At 37.5% G+C, this 23,015-nt stretch overlaps 2 protein-coding genes across 2 annotated transcripts; both read right to left on the bottom strand.

Moving 5' to 3' along the window:
- Positions 1-2,447: 2,447 nt before the first annotated feature.
- On the bottom strand, positions 2,448-3,940 carry LOC111391155 (ribonuclease 3-like protein 3). Its single transcript, XM_023016304.1, has 4 exons — positions 3,551-3,940; positions 3,325-3,476; positions 3,047-3,095; positions 2,448-2,842 (listed from the first exon to the last, which is right to left on the bottom strand). Exons 1-4 carry the CDS (start codon positions 3,911-3,913, stop codon positions 2,543-2,545), a joined length of 864 nt encoding a protein of 287 aa, XP_022872072.1. The 5' UTR covers positions 3,914-3,940; the 3' UTR covers positions 2,448-2,542.
- Positions 3,941-20,254: 16,314 nt separating this feature from the next.
- LOC111391198 (myb-related protein 1-like) lies at positions 20,255-21,854 on the bottom strand. The gene is made up of 6 exons (XM_023016361.1): positions 21,410-21,854; positions 21,108-21,323; positions 20,945-21,021; positions 20,578-20,647; positions 20,423-20,495; positions 20,255-20,350 (listed from the first exon to the last, which is right to left on the bottom strand). Exons 2-6 carry the CDS (start codon positions 21,313-21,315, stop codon positions 20,314-20,316), a joined length of 465 nt encoding a protein of 154 aa, XP_022872129.1. The 5' UTR covers positions 21,316-21,323; positions 21,410-21,854; the 3' UTR covers positions 20,255-20,313.
- Positions 21,855-23,015: the final 1,161 nt, after the last annotated feature.

Genomic DNA, 23,015 nt, shown 5'->3' with positions numbered 1-23,015 from the left:
ATTAAACTAGTATAGAGAAACATTGAGATACGTAGGGATTCCATGTGTGCAATGATTGTGTGGATTATCTAAAGCCAATACGACAAATTGAGACGAAAACCTCGAGTTAGGGGTCGATTTTGAGAATAGGTGTTTAATAAGGGGCATTGCACTAATCTTAGCAATTAAAAGAAGTAAAAAGAACTTCTCTTCGGAGCCTTTTTGAATCGAGCAATTAAGCTTGCAAGGGTCCTTAAAACCTGATACCCTATGGTCATCTGACTTGGGAGTCACTGACTGAAAACTTGCTATAGGGGTCAGTTAGTCGTTTAATGGAGAGAAATATATATATATATATATTTGGGAATGAGCAGGTGCATGAAACAGAAAACGCACCAAGTGCCAAGATTAAGCCTCGAACAACTATTCTAGGGACTTGTACCTTTGACAATGGGTCATGAGCTCAATTGAGTCTTAGAAGCTGAAATAATAAAAAATATGGGAGAATCCTTATGAATCGAGATGGGAATCTATATTAGTTACGATTTATCTAAATGAGAGAGGGTAAGGATTAGAATTAGCTAAAAATCAACCTTAGCGCATACCTCGGGAAAAGTGAGTAAAAATCATAAGTTTGGGGGTATGTATCTTACGAGTGAGGAAAGGAAATAATTGACTACGGCAAGTTGGGAATCAAACCAGTTATTAGCGTTATGATGTTTACATGAATATTCACACACACACTTTAAGTTTCACATTGATTAAGGGAAAATTAATTTCAAATGTATAATTTGGACACTTTTCAAAGTAATGACACAATTATCCAATCCTGAGACTAACAGCATACCATCTAACCAAAGTTTAATTAGACCGGGCTATAAATTGTTTGAGGGCAAACAAATGTTCAAGTTTGGAAGTGTTTGATAAGTGTATTTTATACACTTATTTAGGCCATTAAAATTGAGTATTTGTTAAAGAATTTGATGGAATATGGCTTAATCCTATTTATATATTGTGTGTAGGTTACAATCAATGGAAAATACGAGAATAAAGAAAGTAAGCAGGAAAAACAACTCAATTACATCAAGGTAAAGTTTGGGGACTAGAATGCAATAATCTAAAAGTTGAATTTGATCAAATAACGATGAGTTGAGAACACCAATAGTCAATTGGAGTTGAAGAGAAGCTAATGGGACAAAAAAAATTTGGAAAATGACCAAAACACACACTTCAGAAAGTTTAGGGACCAAATTGCAAATTGGCCCCTAAAATAGTTGAGCTGTGCGTACGCATAGGCTTGCAGGTCGTGTGTACGCACGATTGAAAAATTGAACTTTCGAAACTAAATTGATGATACTATGCGTATGCATGGTTTAATTCCGACAAAAAAATCTGTTTCCTTATTTTGTTTTGGAAAGTTTTGGTTTATAATTCTTTGCACGATATTTATACCAAAAGTCGACAAAAATACGGGGAACCTAATTTTTATCATATTGGAAGCCGACAAAGAGGAAAACAGAGCGGGATATGCATTGAAGAACAAGACTTCATCACTTGGATCCGGAATTGAAGGCATAAAGTGGAGGATTTCATATTCTTTTCATACTTTAATGATTTGGGTGATGTCGTTCCTTTATTTTTCCTATTTTTCATACATTAATATGCTAGGCTAGACATCTTTGTATTGGATGGATGACAAAACTGATTGATTCCTAGTTTTTAATTCAAAACCTTATGTTTTTATCTTAATTCTTGTGTTGTGATTTCTTTAATATGCATATCTATATTGTTTTAATGTTTGCACACCATTAGGACAATAAGTTGCTTATTCATAGTGTTGGAAAACTCACGGTAGGTAGAACACTGTTATTGGAACGCATGGACAATGAATGTTAGGAATAATATTTGTGATGTGTGCGATCATGTGTGATAATCCTATACATCAATGCGTGTTTGCCCTATGAATTCGGACTAGGAATAAAATCGTTTCGTGGTAATCATAGGTTTATTATATCTTGGGAAAGAATAATAAATAAATGTGGAATTATTGATCGTTACAATTGAATGAGTTGAGATAATTATCATAGGTTGAGAATTAGAACCAAGAGTTGATCAGTGGCGTCGGAAATCCAATACATTCACTCATCTGAATTCTAAAACAAATTCTCATAAATTTTGCAAATTTTTAGTTATAGAACTTAATTAGCTATTCAAACAACCGTCAACGTTTAGTTAATCTCACGAATTTAATTATATCGAATACACTGGAATTAGACATTATTCCCTGTGGGACAATAACTCTTTCATCACAATTATTACTTGTACAACGAACCCGTACGCCTGCGGAATTTTAACGAACAACTATCAGTGAGAACGAAACACCTTCATTAGCAATTAATGACGACAAGATCATGGTTATGTTGTCCATTTCAAAGTACAGAAGAATGCAGCCAGTTTAAGGAGGAAACACAACTTTTAGAGTCGTCTAGACTTATATTGCGTATACAAGTGTGACATATTAATTAGATTCAATTGCTATTCAAGAACCTTAACAAAGAGTCGTCTAGAGGTGGCAACTTGGAGAGGATGTGCACTGTGTATTTTCTTGAGCAAGCCTTCTTACAATCTGCTGGTTTGCATCGTGTGCTGCTCTATTAACGGCAATAAATTTCTTGCCTTCGTACCTTCCCTCTCCAGCAAATTTTCCATCCACAAAAACTTGAATTTCACCAGTTTTTTTACTCCACATATCTTTTATGTGAACTTTCCAACCTTTGTTTTGGCATATTTCATATAGCATTGTTACTGGATGCATCTGGATCGATTCTGGAGTGATCATTGGCCGTAACAAATCCTTTGCTATCTGCCATCAGCACAAAATGCTACACAAACCTTAATCCAAGTTATTTCAAGATTCAAAAATATAGCAATTAATGAAGCATCCAGTTTAGCTTTACTGTCAATGGCGTAAAATCCCACTTTGGTCGTCGCCTAACTACGAGAAAAAAAATTCAATATCTAAGGAATTAAGCTACTCGTACCAAGAAGAAACCCTAAACCTCAATACCTGCAACGCGATTGCATGAAGGTTTTGTTGAGAATTAGAAATCCTAATTCTACCACCAAGAGCAATAAAATCACAAAAAAAATAAATTCTTCTCAACGTGACACTACGTCATCTTCTGCTGCTATAATAATTCAACATAATGAAAATCTTCTCTAACCCTTCTCTATTTTTAACGATGATACAAAATCCTAATGACGATTTCCTTATAAGACAAATTATGACAAAATCGACATTACAAGTCGACGTTTATCATATAACAACTAAATACTTGTCAAATTTGTACCTTGTTGGTTAAGTCCTTCGATCTGTTGGAGTCGATATATATTGCCCCGATGAAAGATTCGACAATGTCTGCAAGAGCTTTTGGCACATCAATTAGTCCCCATGAATGCAAAGGATATTTCACGACTGCTTCCTCAAATTCCTTAATCTGTAACACCAAAATTAGTTTTCAAATAATGTATAAATAATGTTAAAAAACAAATAAGAATAGATCCCAGTTACTTGTCCAGCAAGTATAGGTTTATTATGGCGTAGAAATTTGTGCAACTGGTGTTTCAAAGCCGCTCGTGCAAGCTTCTCTGTGTCAACATTGGCAGCTCGTAATCGGGTCAAATCGCCGGGTTGTAAATCCGGGTACAAAAGATAGTGTTCTTCAGCAACCATGAGATTGAGTACAGAATCACCAACGTATTCAAGCCTCTCGTACGATGATTCGCAATTTTCTACGTAAGAATGATGAGTAAAGGCTTGTACTAATAGATGTTGATCTTTGAATTCATACCCAGTAATATTTTTTATTTCTTCTGCCAAATCATCATCGTTTTCTAGTAGAAGATGTTTGAATAGATTTTCTTCACCTTCCATTACGATTAGATGAAGAACAGAATGTGAATGCATGAGTAGGGGGCACAATACAAAATAGGGTAAAATAGAAGACAGTTCAGAAAAGAGATCTGTCTTTTATTAATTATTATAGTTTATCTTGGTGGTTATATTAGCACTACAGTTTTTATTTGTTACACTTACACCACATTTTAATTACTGTCAAGCTCCCCAATCTTTGCTCGTCATAGCAATTATTTTCTTAATTTTTTTCGTTGAATTCTTATCTTCAACCTTCCATTAATTAGTATATCTTGTCCTTGACAATGATTCATGTCAAAATATTTTGTTTTCATGCTTTGAAATGAGAGAAAATTATTTTTTCGTACTTTTCTTTTCAAAATATGATGAAAAAAATAAGTTGTTTCAACGAACATTTTGGACATAAACTGCTATTAAAAACAAAATGTGTTAACTAATGGAAAGTTCGAGGATAAGAATGTCATGATAAATTGTTAGGAATATATATGATATAATGATTAAAGTTTGAGAACTTTTAAGTATAATCAAAATGTGGTGCAAGAAATAAAAATTGTGGTGAATATAATTATCCTTACGCCTTTTATGGATGAATCCTTGGTTGAAATTGAAATTATTTATTTTGACAAAAAAATAATAATAATAATAGTTAATTTTATTTTAAGTAATTCTTTTTGCTTTAAGTAAGGGGGGAAAAACGTATACGGGTATATAGATAAAAAGAATTACTCAAAGGTGAGTTTATATATGTATTTAGATTGAACCATATGCTTGGATGAATTCTAAAAGAAAACCATCACGAGTAAACTCCTTGTGAACCGCAAACTCTTAAAAGAGAAGATTTTAAGTGAAATGCAACCTTTACAATTAGAGTAATGCTATTAAGACATAACGAAGTTATATAATAATTTATATACAGATAAAATGTCAAAAAGAAAGTGAGGTTTTTATTTTTCATTTTTTCAATTGAAAAAACTCTGAGTTATATCTAAACAGATCATATATGTACAAATCATTATGTACATATAACAAACTTGTTGCAATTATTGTACCCAACTCGAGCACGGATGAATATCATAAGCAGGCATAAGAGATTCGGTAAGTAGATCTAAAACGGATTAAACCCGATTTGAGCAAAAAGTTTGTAATTCCATTGAACAAAGAATACCATATTTCCATGCAATTCACAATTAAAATCATTCATAATTATTCAGAAACTTGAGTGCATCAAAGACACAAAACTCACTTCGGCTCTAAGTTGTTTTCTGCCCTAAATACATTTTGCTATCTGCTCTCAACCGTACAATCTTCTTAATTTCCGAGGCTTAAGAAGTACAGCAATCTTCTATGGAATTAAGTTGTACTTCACGCGCTTCTTCAAAGCCACCTTGACAGGTAAAACAACAATTCGCTTCACACGATGGAGTCCAGGACTATGACTCGCATTTAACAACGAATGTACAGCTACAACATGTTTTCAGGCCTTATGAGCCGCCCGAGAAGAAACTCCGTGCAGAAGTCTGACGAACCCCAAGAAGCTGAGGCAACCATCAGAGTGTCTTATCCAGTCCTGTAGAACTACATGGATTGGTACAGATGGACTAAGTCCAAGTTCCTGTTCAAAATGTAGATGAATGAGTATTGTTCACCAACAATTTCATGAATCTATCTCCAAGAGAAACAATCTTCTGATATATTTTAAACTAACATTTCAATGTCTGCAAGATTTTTAATAAATTTGAGAGAGCTCTACTAAGATTTTGTAAATATCCCTGCCCTCCCATAATAGTTGTAATCAATAAAACTGACGAATTTACCTCAATGGGTCACCCAATGCCGTGTTAATATAAAGAAATTCTAATCCAGTGAAGGGTGTTAAATAGAAAGAAAAAAGAAACACGTCGTAGGGTAGCCAAATAACTGTTTATTAGGCTCTTATTCATGTCTCATTTCCATATAGCTTTAACAGCATCGCCATGGCTGTTATAGTGATGTTATACCCATGTGTATATCCACACACACACACACACACAGAGAGAGAGAGAGAGAGAGACCGAAGCCAGTTCTTCAATCATAATGGGCCGGTTACCATCCTTCTCAAAAAACTCGTAGGCACGGCATGCGTGTTGCTCCCAGCTTTCCATTCCTTCGAGCTGATGTACGCTTATTGCTGCTGCACAGAATTCTTCGAAGTCAAATTTTTTGTATTGAAGAGAACTCACCTACATTACACGTGAAAATGCATTAAGCAATTATCATCACTATTGTGGTAGTAAGACTAAGTAATGACACAGAACATTAATAGATCTAAACTAAGAATCAAAAATTTTAAGAAAGAAGTTACTGGAAGTTTTACCACATTGACATAATCTAGAACCCGTGAATCCTTCATCGCATCAGTGGAGTTCTTTGCCACTGCCTGCTGACAGCAATACATTCGATAAAAGCAATGTAGAAGATAAAAACAGCATAGCATCGAAGGCTTTTTCAGGGTTGGGGTAAGAAGAGAGAGGAAAAGAGCTGACCGTTTTCAAATTATGCAAGGATATAAATCCGCTTTTGTTAGGTGCTACTAATATGAACTGCTCTCGGAGATACGCTAGCTGCGGTATTGTCAATGTTTTTGCAAGAGCCTGTTTCAAAGCAGAGTAGTTTTTTTTTGTAGTCGGATTAATATTGAATGAAAATGAGTTTGGTTAGCAGAATAAGTTAAGCTCATCTAAGTATATAAGAATAATGAAACTGCGACATATTATCCTCGCTTTACATCATAATCATCATGTTTGTATAGTTGTACATTTGGCAATATTCGCAATAAGCTTCTCAGATTCACGTCGCAGCTTTAAGGTAATTTAAAAACGAATTTAGCATTGCAAGATACAGTTTAGTTCCCAAAAAAGAATTTTATGCTTAATTTCATTAAATGATACCATGTAACACATTAAATCAGCATTTAGTAGCTAAATAATTCATAATAGTGTTATTCATGGTTTTGGACTAGTACTATCAGCCAAATATACCTACCGCTAAGGCAGATCTTCTCAGAGACGAAGAACATATATAAGCTTTAACAAGCTTATATGTTAGCATATCCAGAGGTATCTTCACATCTTGGTGTCCAGCCAGCCATGGATGACCTATACAAGACAATTGAACATATGCATTAGAATATTATGAAACCACACTAAACAAGGCAGTTCCCATAGATTTTCTTGGGGAGATCAGGAAATGGGTCAGGAGCATATTTGCTAAGCTTAAAAAGTTCACTTATAAGTAATTTACTTCCAAGGAAATATGTAACTTTTAACAAAAGTAATTTTTTTATAGGTCAAAGTTGAAACTAAGTGACTTATTTTGACAGGAAATCAAAGATACTTTAAAAGAGCCAACATTTTTTTAAACTAAGAAAAGGAAAAATGTAGCATATCCAAACATGATGAAAAAGTCAAGAAAATATGCGCAGAATCTTTTTGAAGGTGTCTAGCGTCTAACTACTTACTGAGTGCCTGAGCTGCTGTTATTCTTCTACGGTAATCCTTGTTCAATAATTTCTTTACAAAATCTATTGAGTCAGAAGATAATGAAGGCCATGGGGCTTCATCAAAGCTCGGTTCAGCCTTTAGGACAGCTCGGAATATTCCAGACTCTGTCCGAGCCCAGAAGGGTCTGCTTCCACAAAGTAGTATATAAGCAATCACACCAATACTCCACATGTCGGCTTCTGTTCCATACGATCTATGCAAGACTTCAGGCGCCACATAGTAAGCACTTCCAACAATATCATTCAGCCTCTCATCTGCCAAAACATCTACCAGTCAAAATATAATCCTACCGAAATAGTGATACTAAGTGTGTTGAACTGTATGGAGCCTAATCATATATATTACATTTGTGACAGAAGAAGGGATTGAGGTTTAGTATGTAAGAAGCAGAAAACAGAAATATCTAGCAATATGCTTAACCTGGCTTTACATAATCAGAGAGCCCAAAGTCAATGGCCTTCAGAGGAGAGTGATCTTCTTTCGAAGAAAAGAGAAAATTCTGAAGCAAAATTTAGAAAAATGTGTCAACAGAAGGAAAAAAAAAACTATCAATGGAAGCAGATAAGAGAAAGGGCTAATTTTTTTGTACTCAAATGGTCATGGGAGCACGAAAAATCAGCTGGACTAGCTTTTCGACCCAGAAAAGAAAAATAGTTGTACAATATAAATGACACCCGATTACTAAGACCTAGATCGAGTATTGAAATTTCAGTAGCAATTGCAATTTATCATCCAGATTTAGGCCATACTACAAAGGTTGTCTCTACAAGGAAACATATTACTTCAATCAATTAATTTCAATTAGTGTTTTCTCAAAACAGGGGAAACTCCTACGAGGCAATTCAAGATGAGCCAGTCTCAAACTTTCTACATTGGTTTTTGAATACTCAGTCAGAAGGAGTGGTGAACAAAATAATGGTAGAATTCTTGTTTTCAACAAAATAAGAAAAGTAGGAAGCTAGTATACCTCTGGTTTTAGGTCACGGTGAACCACACCTTGAAGATGACAATAAGAAACCACACTTAAAATCTGTATCATGACAACTTTGGCATCTTCTTCTGAGTATTTGCCGCCCCTAAGTCAAAAGAGATTAATAATTAGCTGGGCAGCTTGGAAACACGAGAGAATTTTGTCAAACATGGGAACAAAAAAATTTTGAGCATACCTAGAAAGTATCCTATCCAATAATTCTCCTCCAGTGCATAATCTGAAAAGGAAAAAAAAAAGACGTTAGCATAAGAACTTCAAAATTCAATTAGTGATTAGAGTGTAAGTAGTATTTGTATAACACTTCAAAGTTACACTACTGCACTGTTCAAATCTTTGTTCATTTCATTTCCTTTGTGATAGGGGTTTGGGTGGGAGAGGGGGTTGGTAGAGAATGTGCGCAAGTTACTAGTTGAACACCTCCTTAACTTTCTAGTTTCAATCTTGCCAAACTTCTAATTAACAAATTCAAGACTTGGTCAACTTCAATATAGATTTACTTCAGATGACCAACCAAATTATGTATAGATTTTCAGCATGAACTGTACCAAGTAAAGAAGATAAGGATGACCTAAATATATCTTTACATCATTGACCAAGCAAGACAATAACTTTAGAAGTTGAGTACAATTAAATATCATGCATGGCCACCATACGCAAGACAGTGAAAACTGGGCTCCAAAGTCCAAATAATTAAAAGGCAAAAAGTTAAAACTTTGTTAAATCAAGATCAACTCACAACACAAAGTTTTCGTAAACAATGCAGGGTTGACAAAAGTTAAGGCAACTAATAAAATTGAATTACTCGTTATCTTCCGTCACCAATCTACTAGACGATTTAATATTCGTAATACTTTCTATTTTCATTGGCTCAAGGTCCCGTTCCAAGTCTTCCTCCTAAGTTCATATTTCCTCTAGTGATAAAATCTCCACATACATGATGGTTTGATTTTAGAAAATATAAAATAAACAAGGAATACAGCATAAATAGACCCTGGTAAGCGAGATTTCAACGGTCAAAACTTACTCCATCACCATATAAACATTATCTTCATCCTCATAGGCATTGTAGAATTTCACTAAATTCTTATGTCCTGTTAGTGCACGTAGCATCTTCACTTCTCTTCTAACATCTTCAATGGCAATGGGGGTAGTCATCTGCATATAAAATAAAGAAAAGCTTCGGTTTTTCACATTCTTTACACTAACCATACAGAGCAGATATAGAACACTTTTGACCATGGTCTGAGTTAAATCTTTTACATGAAAAGGTTTCATGAGATAGTGCCACTCCTGATGACCAAACTTTCCATCTAGTGATTCATGAAAAAGGTACAATACACACATGTAATAGAAATCACAATTCACAGATTTAGTAATAAGTATAAACATAGTGTTCCCTAAAGACGAGTAACAAGCCATGGTCCATGCATCCTTAGTGAAATTTATGACAACTTCGCTATTACATTATATCTAATTTCTGACTTCATGTTAGTATGACATTTGGAAGTTGAAGTCCACTATATTCGCTTTACATTGGCCAATATACACCTTAAAAAACATAAAAAATTTATGACGCATCAATAACCTACTAAAGTACTGCCCAAATTATGATATTTAATACCAAAATCTGAACCTCAAAGCATTTAAACATCCGAAATGCACACAATAGGTAAAAATTTAAACTGTTGTAGAAGGCCTTTGATGCAGGGTGAATAACTCAATAATAAGAATAACAAGAAGGGATGAGGGGAGGGAGAAACACAGAGACAAGGGAAAGAAGAAGAGGGGAAACATCGGGGCTATAGCCAAGTTTATTCAATCAATTCATTAACTGCAATTACAATGTAAAAATATGTTTAAATACTGAAAATACTGAAAACCTAAAAAACCTGAAAGACAGGGCCAAGCCCATTACACAAGTCCATAAAAATAAAATAACCTAAATCCAACTAAGAAATAAAAGTCCAACTAAAATAATTAAATATCGTCCAACTAAAATAATAAAATTGGGATGTCCTCATCAATTCTCCCGGGGTGGGAGAGAAAACTCGACCCTATCGAGTGGCTATATCACTCTAGGCTTCCGTCAATCTCCCAACCATAAGCTGAGTGGTTGGGCAAGCTTCTTCCGGCGTCTGTAAAAATGAGTCAGTGGCGGTCTGAACTTGGTGTCCTCATCAACTCCCCTCAGGTGGGTGGGAGGCGATTTGGGCCAAGGAAGATCCTGCTGACTCCGATAAAACTCCAATAAATCTGGATCCAATTGCTGTAGTATCTCCCTGGTGATCCATGCACAGTCAGAATCTGGTCGACCAACCCAACGAACAAGGAAGCGCTGAACCTCTCCATCATTAGTGAACACAGTTTCTTCATCTAAAATAGCATCAATTTGTTCTTTGTGTGCTGTGAGAGGTGGTAGTGGGTTAAAAGGGGCCAAAGAATCAGGATCAAGGTCCACGAAAGGAGGTGACAGAGGATCATCTGAGGAAATGAAATGGCCTTTATAAACTACAAGACCGTCAACATTAAAAGTAGAGTGGTAACCAAGGTGTGGCGGAATGTCAACAATATATGCATTTGGACCAACCTGCTTTAAAATTTTAAAAGGACCAACACTACGAGCTTCCAATTTGGAGGCAGGCCCATGTAGACGCCACTCTGGCCTAATGCGAACCATAACGTAATCCCCAATGTTAAACTCAATATGTTGTTTGTGTAAATCAGCTTGGAGTCTATATTTTGCATTACTAGTTTCAAGTTGTTTATTGATCTCAATATGCAAGTCACGAAAATGTTGTGCAAATGCTTCGGCTGATACTAATACTCTAGCCTGTGGGGACATAGGGATGAGATCTAACGGTTTCCTAGGCTTGTACCCATAAACGGCTTCAAATAGACTCACACCTAATGAACGATTTATGGAGCTATTATACGCAATTTGACCTACAGGAAGGATCAAATCCCAATTTCGAAGATTTTCCCGGACCAGACAACGTCATAGGTTACCAAAACTTCGATTAACTATTTCAATTTGACCGTCAGTCTAAGGGTGGTAGGCCGTAGAAAATTTCAATTTGGTACCCATCTTAAGCTAGAAAGTTCTTCCAAAATGGCTAGTGAAACGAACGTCCCCATCAGACACAATAGTCTTAGGAAGCCCATACAATTTAACAATCTCATTAAAGAACAACATCGCCACTTTAGACGCATCTGAGGTTTTGCTACAGGGGATAAAATGAGCCATTTTCGAAAAGCAGTCGACAACCACAAAAATAGAATCATGTTTCTTTGGGGTGCGTGGAAGACTTAATACAAAATCCACACTAACATCTTGCCAAGGACAATTGGGGACAGGGAGAGGGGTGTATAAACCTGTGTTCTGCTTCTTCTGCTTACTCAATTGACAAGTGTTATAAGTACTAACAATTTTAGCCACGTCTTTCTTCAAGCTAGGCCAATAGAATTAACGTTCAACTTCCTCTATGGTCTTACCACGTCCAAAGTGACCGGCTAACCCTCCCGCATGAATTTCCCACACGATGAAATCTCGCACTGAAGTTCGAGGGATGCACAATTTATTGGCTCTAAAGAGATAACCCTCCTCAAGTCGGAAGCCATCTGTGGTGCCTGATTCTCCCCTTCGTAAGTCAAGAAATATATCTTTAAAATCGGGACATGCCTCGTAATCCTCCTTAAATCTTTCAAAACCGATGACCTTGACACTCATGATCAACAAAAGGGAGACACGACGACTTAATACATCGGCTGCTTGGTTTTCCACGCCCTTCTTGTGTTTTAAAACAAATGAATAGGCCTGCAAATATTCGACCCAACGACCATGCCCAGAACTTAATCTTTTCTGGGAGTTGAGGTAACGGAGGGCCTCGTGATCCGAATAAAGGACAAATTTATGGGGTAATAAACAGTGGCGCCAATAGAGCAAAGCCTAGACCACTGCATACAGTTCCTTATCATAAGTTGAGTACCGCTGTTTGGCTTCATTTAACTTCTCATTGAAGTAGGCAACAGGGTGACGATCCTGACTTAAAACTCCGCCTATACCTACCCCGAAGGCGTCACATTAAACTTCAAAGACTTTGGAAAAATCGGGAAGACGCATGACAGGGGCCTCCGCTATTCACTTCTTGACTAACTTAAAGGCCTTAGCCGCCTCTTGTGTCCAATGAACCTCCCCTTTCTTCATGCACTCCGTGATAGGCGCAATAATAGTGCTAAACCCCTTAATAAAGCGACAGTAAAAGGTAGCTAAGCCGTGAAAGCTTCTGACGTCATGAATAGCTTTAGGCTCAGACCAATCCATAATCACCTGAACCTTGGCAGGATCAGCGGATACTCCTGTCGAAGAGACGATGAAACCCAACAAAACGACTGTATCGGTGAAGAAAGAGCACTTCTTGACGTTAGCATATAGATTAATTGCACGAAGGGTAGAACAGACTTGTGTGAGGTGGTCAAGGTATTGCTCCTTGGTCTTACTATAGACAAGAATATCATCAAAGTAGACAACAAGAAACTTTCCCATGAAAGGTCGGCGAGTTTGTGTCATTACCCGCATAAAGGTACTTGGCGCATTACTTAGCCCGAAAGGCATGACCAGCCATTCATAAAGACCATCTTTCGTTTTAAACGCGGTCTTCCACTCATCCCCTGGGCGAATTCTAATCTGATGGTATCCACTCTTTAGATCGATCTTTGAAAAGATTGTCGCGCCAACCATCCTATCCAACATATCATCAAGCCTGGGAATGGGACAACGATACTTCACCGTGATCCTATTGATAGCGCGACTATCCACACACATTCTCCAAGAACCATCCTTTTTGGGCGTCAATAGGGCGAGGACAGCACATGGGCTTAAACTCTCACGAATGAACCCTTTGTGAAGGAGGTCATCCACTTGCCTTTGGAGCTCAGCATGTTCAGTAGGATTCCTCCTATAATGTGGCAAATTTGGGAGGAATGGCCCTGGGACGAAATTTATGGCATGTTGGATATCCCTTAGTGGAGATAGGCAATCAGGTAGATCCTCCGGAAAGACGTCTTGAAACTCCTGAAGGGTCGACTGGACTTCCGCAGGGCTCTCAATTGTGGAATTAGATGAAACCTCCAGGACTACCAAGGCGAACACAATTGAGTCACCAACAAATGTACGCTCAAACTCTGTAGGACTAATGATATGCAACCCCTTTCGTTCCACATTCTTCCTCGTTTCCAGTGAGCCAGCCGGCTTTGGGGACAGTGGGTTAAGGCAAATCTTCTTTCCATTAAACACGAAGGAACAGGAATTGGATCGGCCATATATGGTTACATCTAGGTCAAATAACCAAGGTCGTCCCAAGATGATGTGCCCGACATCCATTGAAATGACATCGCACCATATATGGTCCTTATACTCCAGGAACTGGATAGGGACTAAACAATGTTCCTTAACAGCTATAGAAGAGGTATCAACCCAATATACGCTGTATGGTTGGGGGTGAGGAACTGGCTTCAACCCTAAACAGGATACAGTAGCTATCGAAACCGCATTAATGCAGCTGCCACTATTCACGATAACTTTACAGCCCATGTTATTAATTTTGATGTAGGTGTGGAAGATGGCATGACGGCGCCAATCATCGGCATCCCGAGGCTGGGTAAGGGTGCAACGGACGACACCGACTCTAGGCGTATGTGGGATAAGGGGATTAGCCTGAATACAACCTAAGAAGGTATCTTCACTCTCTTCCAAGTCATCAAACTCTTCTAACTTAGGCTCATAAACCTGGTCCTCTATTGGTTCGTCGACTATACCTTCACGCTCGTCTAGAACTAGGGCTCGGCTATGACACTTGGAAGCAATGTGACCAAAACCCTTACAGTTGAAACATTGCAAACGGGAGGACGTCCTTGAAACCTCAAAATCTCTACCTTTGCTATCCGATGTAGGGGTAGTACTAGAATGAGGAGGTCCTAGAATAGACTCAGGGGATGGAGTGGATGCAAAAGAGGTTGCAATGCGAGAGTCACTACGATTTCTATACGGTGTCCTAGTCACTATTTCATAATCCCGAACGAAAGAGTAGGCGTGGTCAAGAGTGGTGACGCCTCGAAGGACAAGCTCACGCCTAAATTCATCTCTTAGGCCCTCCCTAAACCTACTCAAAGTCATGACCTCATACTCAACGACCTGACATTTCATTCGAAACTCATCAAACTGAGCAACATATTCGGTCATAGGCCAACTACCTTGTGTAAGTGCGTTCCATTGATTCAGCAAGTTACTTCTATAAGATTGAGGTAAATATTTTTCTTGAAGACGACGCTTCATTTCATCCTAGCTCCCAATAGGGGGAGCATGACGCCTCTCCGGGAGGTCCTCGACACTTTCCCAAAAGAGTTGAGCAGTGCCAGTTAACTTCAAACTGGCAAATTGTACCCTCTGATCTTTCGAGACCCCATACAAGGCAAAGAAGCAATCCATATCTCTAACCCATTGATTGAATACACTAGGATCTAGACAACCGTCAAATGTAGAAGCATCTAATCTAATGTTTCGAAAGAGGCGCTCCACGTGGCGAGGGGGAGATAGTGTACGATGACGGTAATATTCCCGCTCTCGCTTACGAGCCTGATTTCCTTCCCTACAGTCATCTTGGGCATGGTGTCGACCACCTTGTGGACGACGATGAGGTCTATTAATGGAAGCCTCAGAGTTTTCAGCTTCGGTCGAATATGGAGTTAGGTCAAGAGTGTCCAACCTAGCGGTTAGGGCTCTATTCTCTTCACGAGTAGCGGCTACCTTAATTTGAACAGCCGTTAGTTGATTTTGTAACTGCGCCAACTGTCGGGTGAGGGCCTCAATTTGGGAGAGGTCCATGGCAACGGTACTAGAGCTAGAGGCAATAACGCGACCACTACGCAATTGCATACACGGTAACACAAGCTAGGTGAAGTGCCTACTGAGATCAACAACCAACGAGTGCCAACAAGGGAAATAGTGATTGAAATTTTCTATTGTTACTATTATTATTTTATTTTATTTGTTAACAAAAATTGGGATTACGTATGGTCCGATCGCAAGCTAATAATACTAATGCAAATAAAATAAAAGCAAAGGTACAAATGATAGGCTTAGTCACGTGTGGTAAACGAGAAAGCAATAGGAGTTAGTTCGTGAATTTCAATTAGATTTAAGGCAAAAATTATCAAAGGGCTAGCACACAAAGAATTAACTTATGCAATTCTAAAACAAAGAAATAGTGTCAACTAAAATAGATAGGAGCAGGAACTCCCTGAGTTTAGTTGGTTTAAGTCGTCCCAGCGTCAAATGTCTCCACTTTCTGAACTATTAAGCTCTGAAATGCCAAGACAGAAAATTCTGTGTTGGTCGAGGTGTGGTACTGATCAGTCAACTAAAATAAACCTGTAAAATAATGTCAGAAAATTCTTAAAATTCTCTCTCTTTTTTTTTTTTTTAAATAATACAAATCAAATAAACCTTATGTAAATGAAACACTAGGGACTAATTGAGGTTCAAAATGAAATAAAAGCACTAAAACACAACAAAACTTTAAAAATAACCACCGTTTTCCCCAGACTTCGACCCACTGCTTTGGCCACAGGCGTGCGAGTCATCTCAATGCACCGTCAACAGTAGCGGGAGTGGCTCAGTGGTGCAAGGAGAGTCGGGGCGCTGCAATATCGCCAGTCAGAAGACAGTGTACTGTTGCTGCTTCGATCTCGATGAGGAGTTGGTAGTGGCAGGAATGGCTACTAGTGACAAATGCGCCGCGGAAGGATCTGAAGGCGAAGCTGGCGTTGCTTAGGGTCGCAAAGGCCACTGCCGGTGGTTGGTGTGGCGGCACTGGTTACGAGTGGTATTGACGAACACGAGGTGGGGCTTCTGGGTGTTGCGAGCGACGCGGCAGTGAATGAAGGTACTATGGCGGCAGTTTGAATTGGGTTTTAGTGGGATGGGAGGCTTGGGTCACGGTTGGCGGCGGCTCAGAATTCAGTTGAATGGAGATTGGGTCGCGTTGTGGATTTGGTTTGGTTAATATTGGCAGTGTGTTAGTTTGTTGACAGGAACATACACAGAGACGATGGAGGTAGTGACTGGGTTTTGTAGCAAACTGGGTGTTGTTGTGGAGGAATCCAGGTTTAGCTCTGATACCACTTTGATGCAGGGTGAATAACTCAATAATAAGAATAACAAGAAGGGATGAGGGGAGGGAGAAACATAGAGACAGGGGAAAGAAGAAGAGGGGAAAGAATGGGGCTATAGCCAAGTTTATTCAATCAATTCACTAACTACAATTACAATGTAAAAATAGGTTTAATTACTGAAAATACTGAAAACCTAAAAAACCTGAAAGATAGGGCCAAGCCCATTAGACAAGTCCATAAAAATAAAATAACCCAAGTCCAACTAATAAATAAAAGTCCAACTAAAATAATTAAGGGCCCGTTTGGTAGGGATTTTGAGAATTGATTTTTTGACCGTTAGAAGAAAAGTGGGGTCCACATGTGAGAGAAGAAGTCAAAAATTACGGCTTGAATAGTAAAATAACGGTCAAAAAATCAATTTTTTGGGGCAAAAAATCCCTACCAAACGGGCCTTAAATGTCGTCCAACTAAAATAATAAAACTGGGATGTCCTCATCAGCCTTGAGTTCATAAAAGCATTTCAAACAAGACATGAAACAATAACAAAATTTAAGATAGCATTATAAAAACAAAGTGATACCAACAATCTAAACAAAGATAAAATAAGATGCCTCTTCCAACGAGGCTTTAAGCATTGCTAAGTGGCAGACGCAAGGCAAGAGAACCTAGGTCCGCATTCCACGTCATTCGGCATATGTGGCAATTGGCCGAACCGTCGTGAATGAGCCGAGATAGGTAGAGGCATCTCAGAGAATTCACACAAGATGTTGTAGCAAGTGAGTGATGTAACAACTCACTAAATAGACGGCTCTACTCAATCAACAAGCCTAATCTAATATTACATATCAGCATAGGGCTACAAATGGTCACAACATTAACCCACTATTTGGTGGAGATTAAAATTAGATTTTTAGTAGATTTTGATAAAAAAAAAAAATTTAAATATGTTATTCAAAATTTGTGAAATTCATAAACAATATGATTAATATTGATTGTTTGACTTTGACTTCAATTAAAATCTAATTTAAATCAATACCAAACAGGGGCTAAATGCACTTGAGCCTAGATCTAACTGATTGATGTCTACGACAAGAGCCCCTAGCTACTAGGATGAGGTCATGTGTCTCCTCATCCAACGGTTCATACTCACCCTCTTCTACTATAAAAGCTCACACTCAGTGTCATTTCAAAGGTAATGCAAGTTTAAACTCTCAAACTATAACTTTGCTATATCATTATTTTACTATTTACTCCCCAAAATAGACCCTCTTTTTACATTGGAGGTTCACGTCTAAAGTTCTCCCACACTCATATATCTATTTCTCCAAATGACTTGACTGTCAGAGTGCGCGCGGCCAACTACACCCATTGAGAAGGCCATATATGTCTAACAGTTTGTCCAAGTGTGCAAGAATACGGCTTGCAAGAGGTCTTGGATTTGTTGGCCATGTTGAAGGTACACTTTTTGAGGTGAACATTAGATATAATAATTCCGATAAACTGAAATGGGTTGTTGCATAAAAACAAACAAACTATAATGATATGGACATAACATTAGCAATTATAACACAATACATTTTGCACTAGATATAGTTTTAATCCTAGTAGTAAAGGTTGAACTTAGTTCCATTTTGAAAGCCATACCTTTGATTTTGGGATAACTTTAACAGCCACATCCTGGCCCTTCAAGCTATCCCTTTTTCCCTTAGCTGAACAAGTGTACCCAAAATGACCCCTTCCCACCTCTTCCCCAAGCACAAAGTGCTTGGTGAAATTCTTGGAGAACCCAAAATTCTTGTCCAACCCAATAATCTCACACTCACTCCCTTCAGGTATAGTAGCCTCATTAGGCTTCATGGAGCCATGTCGCCTTGTGAGCAAGGCCTTAATATGCTTAGCTGGTGATGGTGGTGGGAATGGCCGCTTAAGGAATCGCAAAGGGGTTGAAGGGACACTGCTAGAGTATGCAGGGGAATTCTTGAATGCACTGTGCAGTGGACTTGGGCTGAAAAAAGGGAACTTGGGTGTCTTCCCAGTTGAAGAATTGAGCGGAGGCTCATTGTTTTCACCTGGGAGATTTTCAGAGAAATTTTTTGGGGGCTCAAAGGGTTTTCCATGACAAAGTCCCATGGAATGAAGAACCCAATTGTAAGAAGATTCAAAAAAATAAGTGAAAACCAATCAAGCGGCGAAAAAGTAAAAAACAGAGGAGATTAAACCAATTGAAGCGACGAGAAATTCAAATTCCAGGGAATTTGAAGTTCAAGAAATCGAAAAAGTACAAGAAAAAATCAATGCAAATAATAATATTTTGAAAGTTCGAATCTTCTTACGGAAACTAAAGAAAAACGAGATTTTTTTAGGTTGATTAGCAGAACCCAGAAAGGAAACAAAAGAATTTCCAAATGCAATGAACTTCCAAGGCAAAACCCAGAGTAAAAAGAAATACAAGAAGGGAAAGGATGAAAAATCAAGAACAAAGAAAAAGATAGAACTTTCCGATGTAATAATCAATGTCAAAGATTTCGGAGGGAAAAAAACAAGAATCAGAAGAAAAACTAACTAGTTTCAGCTGAAGAAGTGGATAGAAATAGGATTTCTGGAATCACTCAATCCAAACAAGAAAAGAGAAGCGTGAAAAAAAAAATTTACTACATCAACAACAAGGTAAAGAAATGGGACTGAATAAAAAGCAGAAAAGTAAGAAAAAGATGCTTATTGCAAGAAAAGAGCAGTGACTGGGAAAACGGGAAGGAACCAAACCTTTTCTTTTCCATCTTTTTCTAGAGAAAAATGGCTTTTGGTCCCCCAACCTATTCTCGATTTAAGCCTATTATTATATTTGTACAATCAATTCTTGTTAACTTGTTATACGAAACTCTCGTGTCCAGATTCATGAGGATTTTTCAACCTGATATAGTATCTAATAGTTCGAATTAATACTTGAACTTATAAGAGCATGTAACTAATAAAAGAAGATCTAAAAACTTCCCATCATGGATTATATATCTACAACAACAGGTTGAGATTTTAACTTGCTCAATTTCAAATGTAAGAGAATATTGAATTCAAACATGTTGTCCTAAAATTTGTATCCTTCAATACATATTCAACAATTGGATGCATCAGTCATATCTTTTTTAACAAATGGAAAGAAATCGAAATATATTTAACGAAGTATAAAAAATGTATTGACGAGAAAATCAAGCTAACGACAAGTTTCGAATAATTGATCTTAACTCGAGATTAACTCGTCACTCGAACAATATCGTAGAGACACTACTATTAATTGTTAATAATGGTGGTGAGAATTAAGGTTTGGATTCTCCAACCTGTCTTTTCTTGCACCGTACAGAATTTTCATATGTATGTAAACATCAATTGCAAACAGCTAAGCTTAATTAACATGATCTATGTGGTTTGACGTTTGACCAACTTTTTTTAGATTTTCGACTTTGAATTTTTGGAGTTCTCTAAAGAATTGAATATTAAACTTTTGTTATTGAGAAAAAATACGTATAAATATTATTTGTTATGATATCCAATTCAATCATTTATTGTGTACTATGTAGTAATGCACACTAAGGGCCAAAGTGATATATATATATATATATATATATATATATATATATATGATTTCCTTTTTTACCTCGAGCTGCTCATGTAACCTTCTCTGCGTTTCAATTTGCAATTGTATTGCTTCACTTAAAGGTAAATTTCTGGATATAAGGCAGAAAGCTAACAACATTGTCAGTTGAATTGTGATTAAAATATACGAGTTACAAAGGAAAATTATAACGTTTTTCATACTCATTTGTTCGGTTGACCATGCTTGGATGAGACATATGAGTTCCATTTGTATCAGGCATCCTTTCTCCTGTAACTGCAGAGGTACTTGACTCAGTAAGTTACATACACTTTTCTCATTAATAGCTAGAATCTTTTAGTAGTTTTCTGGTAGTTACCGGACTTGTTACCAGCTTTGTTGATCCCACTATTAGCCTGTCCTTGGAGGTTTTTACTGAGTCTGTATTTCTGCCAACAGACATATAGAAGGTTGAGAACACGTTTTATCTATATGTTTCTAAATGAAACACACATGCACGCTGAGTGAAAGAATACATGCATATCTACATATGCACGGAGTACTTTTCCTGTCATTGAGAAAGGAGGTTTTATAGTTTACTAATGCTTTATTTTTAGCAGCTTTCTTAAGGGTTTGTGGGAATTTAAAGTGGGGATTGTGTGATGTAACTGAAAAACCTGGCTGCTTATTTGAAACGGTTTAGTTGGAAACTAAGTTGCGCATAGAATTGGCAATAATGAATGCACCTGAAGGTGACTCTTCAAGTGGTATAAGGTTAGTCCTTGAATTCCCATAAGTTTCAAGACTGATTTTGGAGTAGCTTCTGCAACAGAACAAATCATATTGAATAGATGAATACAGTAGCAGTTTATTGGGGCTTCGTGAGCTTGACATGTTGTATGCACTTACTATCTGCTCCGCCAAGTTGATTAACTGCCTCTATGAATCGCTCATGGAGGTCCAGAGTCCATTTCAGTCTTGGCTTGGCATCAGTGGAAAGAACAAGTCCGGAATCTCCGGTGCCATTTGCACCTTGGTGGAACAGGTGCCTTTCAGGTGGAGTGAACATTCTTGCAGATGGGTGAAGATTTTTTCCTTGGTGGTGGTGGTGATACATTTTGTTGTCTTCATCATGTGTTCGAAACAAATTAACTTCATATTAAGAGTGAAAGGATAAGATCTATGTGGTTGTGAACAAATAATATATGTACCTGAAATGGTAAAAGGCTCCCGTTTCAATCAGCTATCGCCCACCCTTATATGAGAATTATGATTCTGCTATATTCAATTCTGCATTCCTGATACTTTGGTGGTAAACAGATGTTGTCTACTACAACCCTTATCTATTTCTTGTTTTCTCTGATCAATTTTCACGTTCTAAAGCTGTGCTCAGGGATGTCTTATAAGTAAATGAGGAGAGGTGGGGTTACAAGTGAGGCATAGAATATTGGACAGGGCCAACAAAACATTAGATCTAATCCAATCTTCACAGCGACTCAAAAAGAGATCTTGCTCTTCCAATCTCACACATCTGTGGGTCCCCTCTCATGCAACTGCCCTTTCCATTCTCCGACAGCTGCACTGCCCACTTAAATTTCCTCTCACTATGAATCTTGACAAACTTGACACCTTACACTAGGTACAAGAATAGATCCACCCGAGTCTTTCTTTCCCTGTGCACTTATCTTTGTCATTTGTTAAATTTGAGGAACCATATTCCCAGAATGAATGGTGGAATTTTTTGTTCTGATGTTTATTGGAGGAATCCACTATAGACGATGTCTCGAAACCTTCAAAGCCTTTATTTTTTACCAAAGAAGATTCTGTTGACTGGAATGTAATATAGCATTATAGCACGCACACAAAAAAGAAGGTGGTGAGAGTGTGAGACGGAGAATATATGCTTCATCTCATGGTAGTTGGAATGGCAAGTTTGGGTAACAAATATTCTTCCCTTTTATTTCCCTCAATTTTTATTTAATTTAATAACAGCTATGGTGTATTCTAAAAATAAGGCGAGGGTGCAATTCCTTGGATGTCCTTTCATCTTGATCTCTAGTCTGATTTACAAAAAGATCTTAGTTATTTGGAGTGCACGGTTTCTTTGTATAATATTTGCCTCAAAAAGTTTTACTGCATTCCCTTTTTCCTTTTCTGGACTGCATATCTCTAAGGCAGCCTTAGAGAAATGTGGTAATTGGATTGTTGTATTTTTCCTGTATCTCTTCTATACACAATCACACACTTGTGGTTAAGTGTGAGATGTAGCGTTTCCAGTGCACGCTAGAGATTCTTTTAGTTATGGAATTTTTTCACGGAGAGATATTACTACTGTGTTCTACAGTTTTTTTCTGAAGTTTCACTGTAACCACTTACTGCATCTTCGATATACTGTCACTGAATTTCGTCGTGCACATTCTTCTTGTTATCTTAGTATTTATCTTTTTATGTCTAGTGAAATTTTTTTTAGTGTTCTTATAAAGGGGGAATCAATGCTTCTTCTTGGCTTTGTTTGAAGGCCAGGAATGGCATAACGAATGCATTCCTTTTTGTCTCCTTCTGTAAGTTTGGTACTTATTCAGCCTGAATGGAATTAATAAAGAGAGAAGATAGGTCCCAGTGAGATCTTTAAAATTCTTCAAATGGCATAAAGAATTGGACCCTTCAAAAGAAAATAAAATATTGTACTTACTTCTATACTTGCATCTAATAGAAAGCTTAACAAGTCATACCAAGAAGAGGACCACTGCCTTTCCCTGACTTGAGACTTCAATCTGCTTTGCAGATACTTGGACATAAATCTACATATTTTTTGCT

Source organism: Olea europaea, unplaced genomic scaffold, assembly GCF_002742605.1.
Source record: "Olea europaea var. sylvestris unplaced genomic scaffold, O_europaea_v1 scaffold760, whole genome shotgun sequence".
Lineage (NCBI taxonomy): Eukaryota > Viridiplantae > Streptophyta > Magnoliopsida > Lamiales > Oleaceae > Olea > Olea europaea.
Note: the sequence above shows the minus strand (reverse complement) of the source record. Positions and strands in the feature narration are given on the sequence as shown.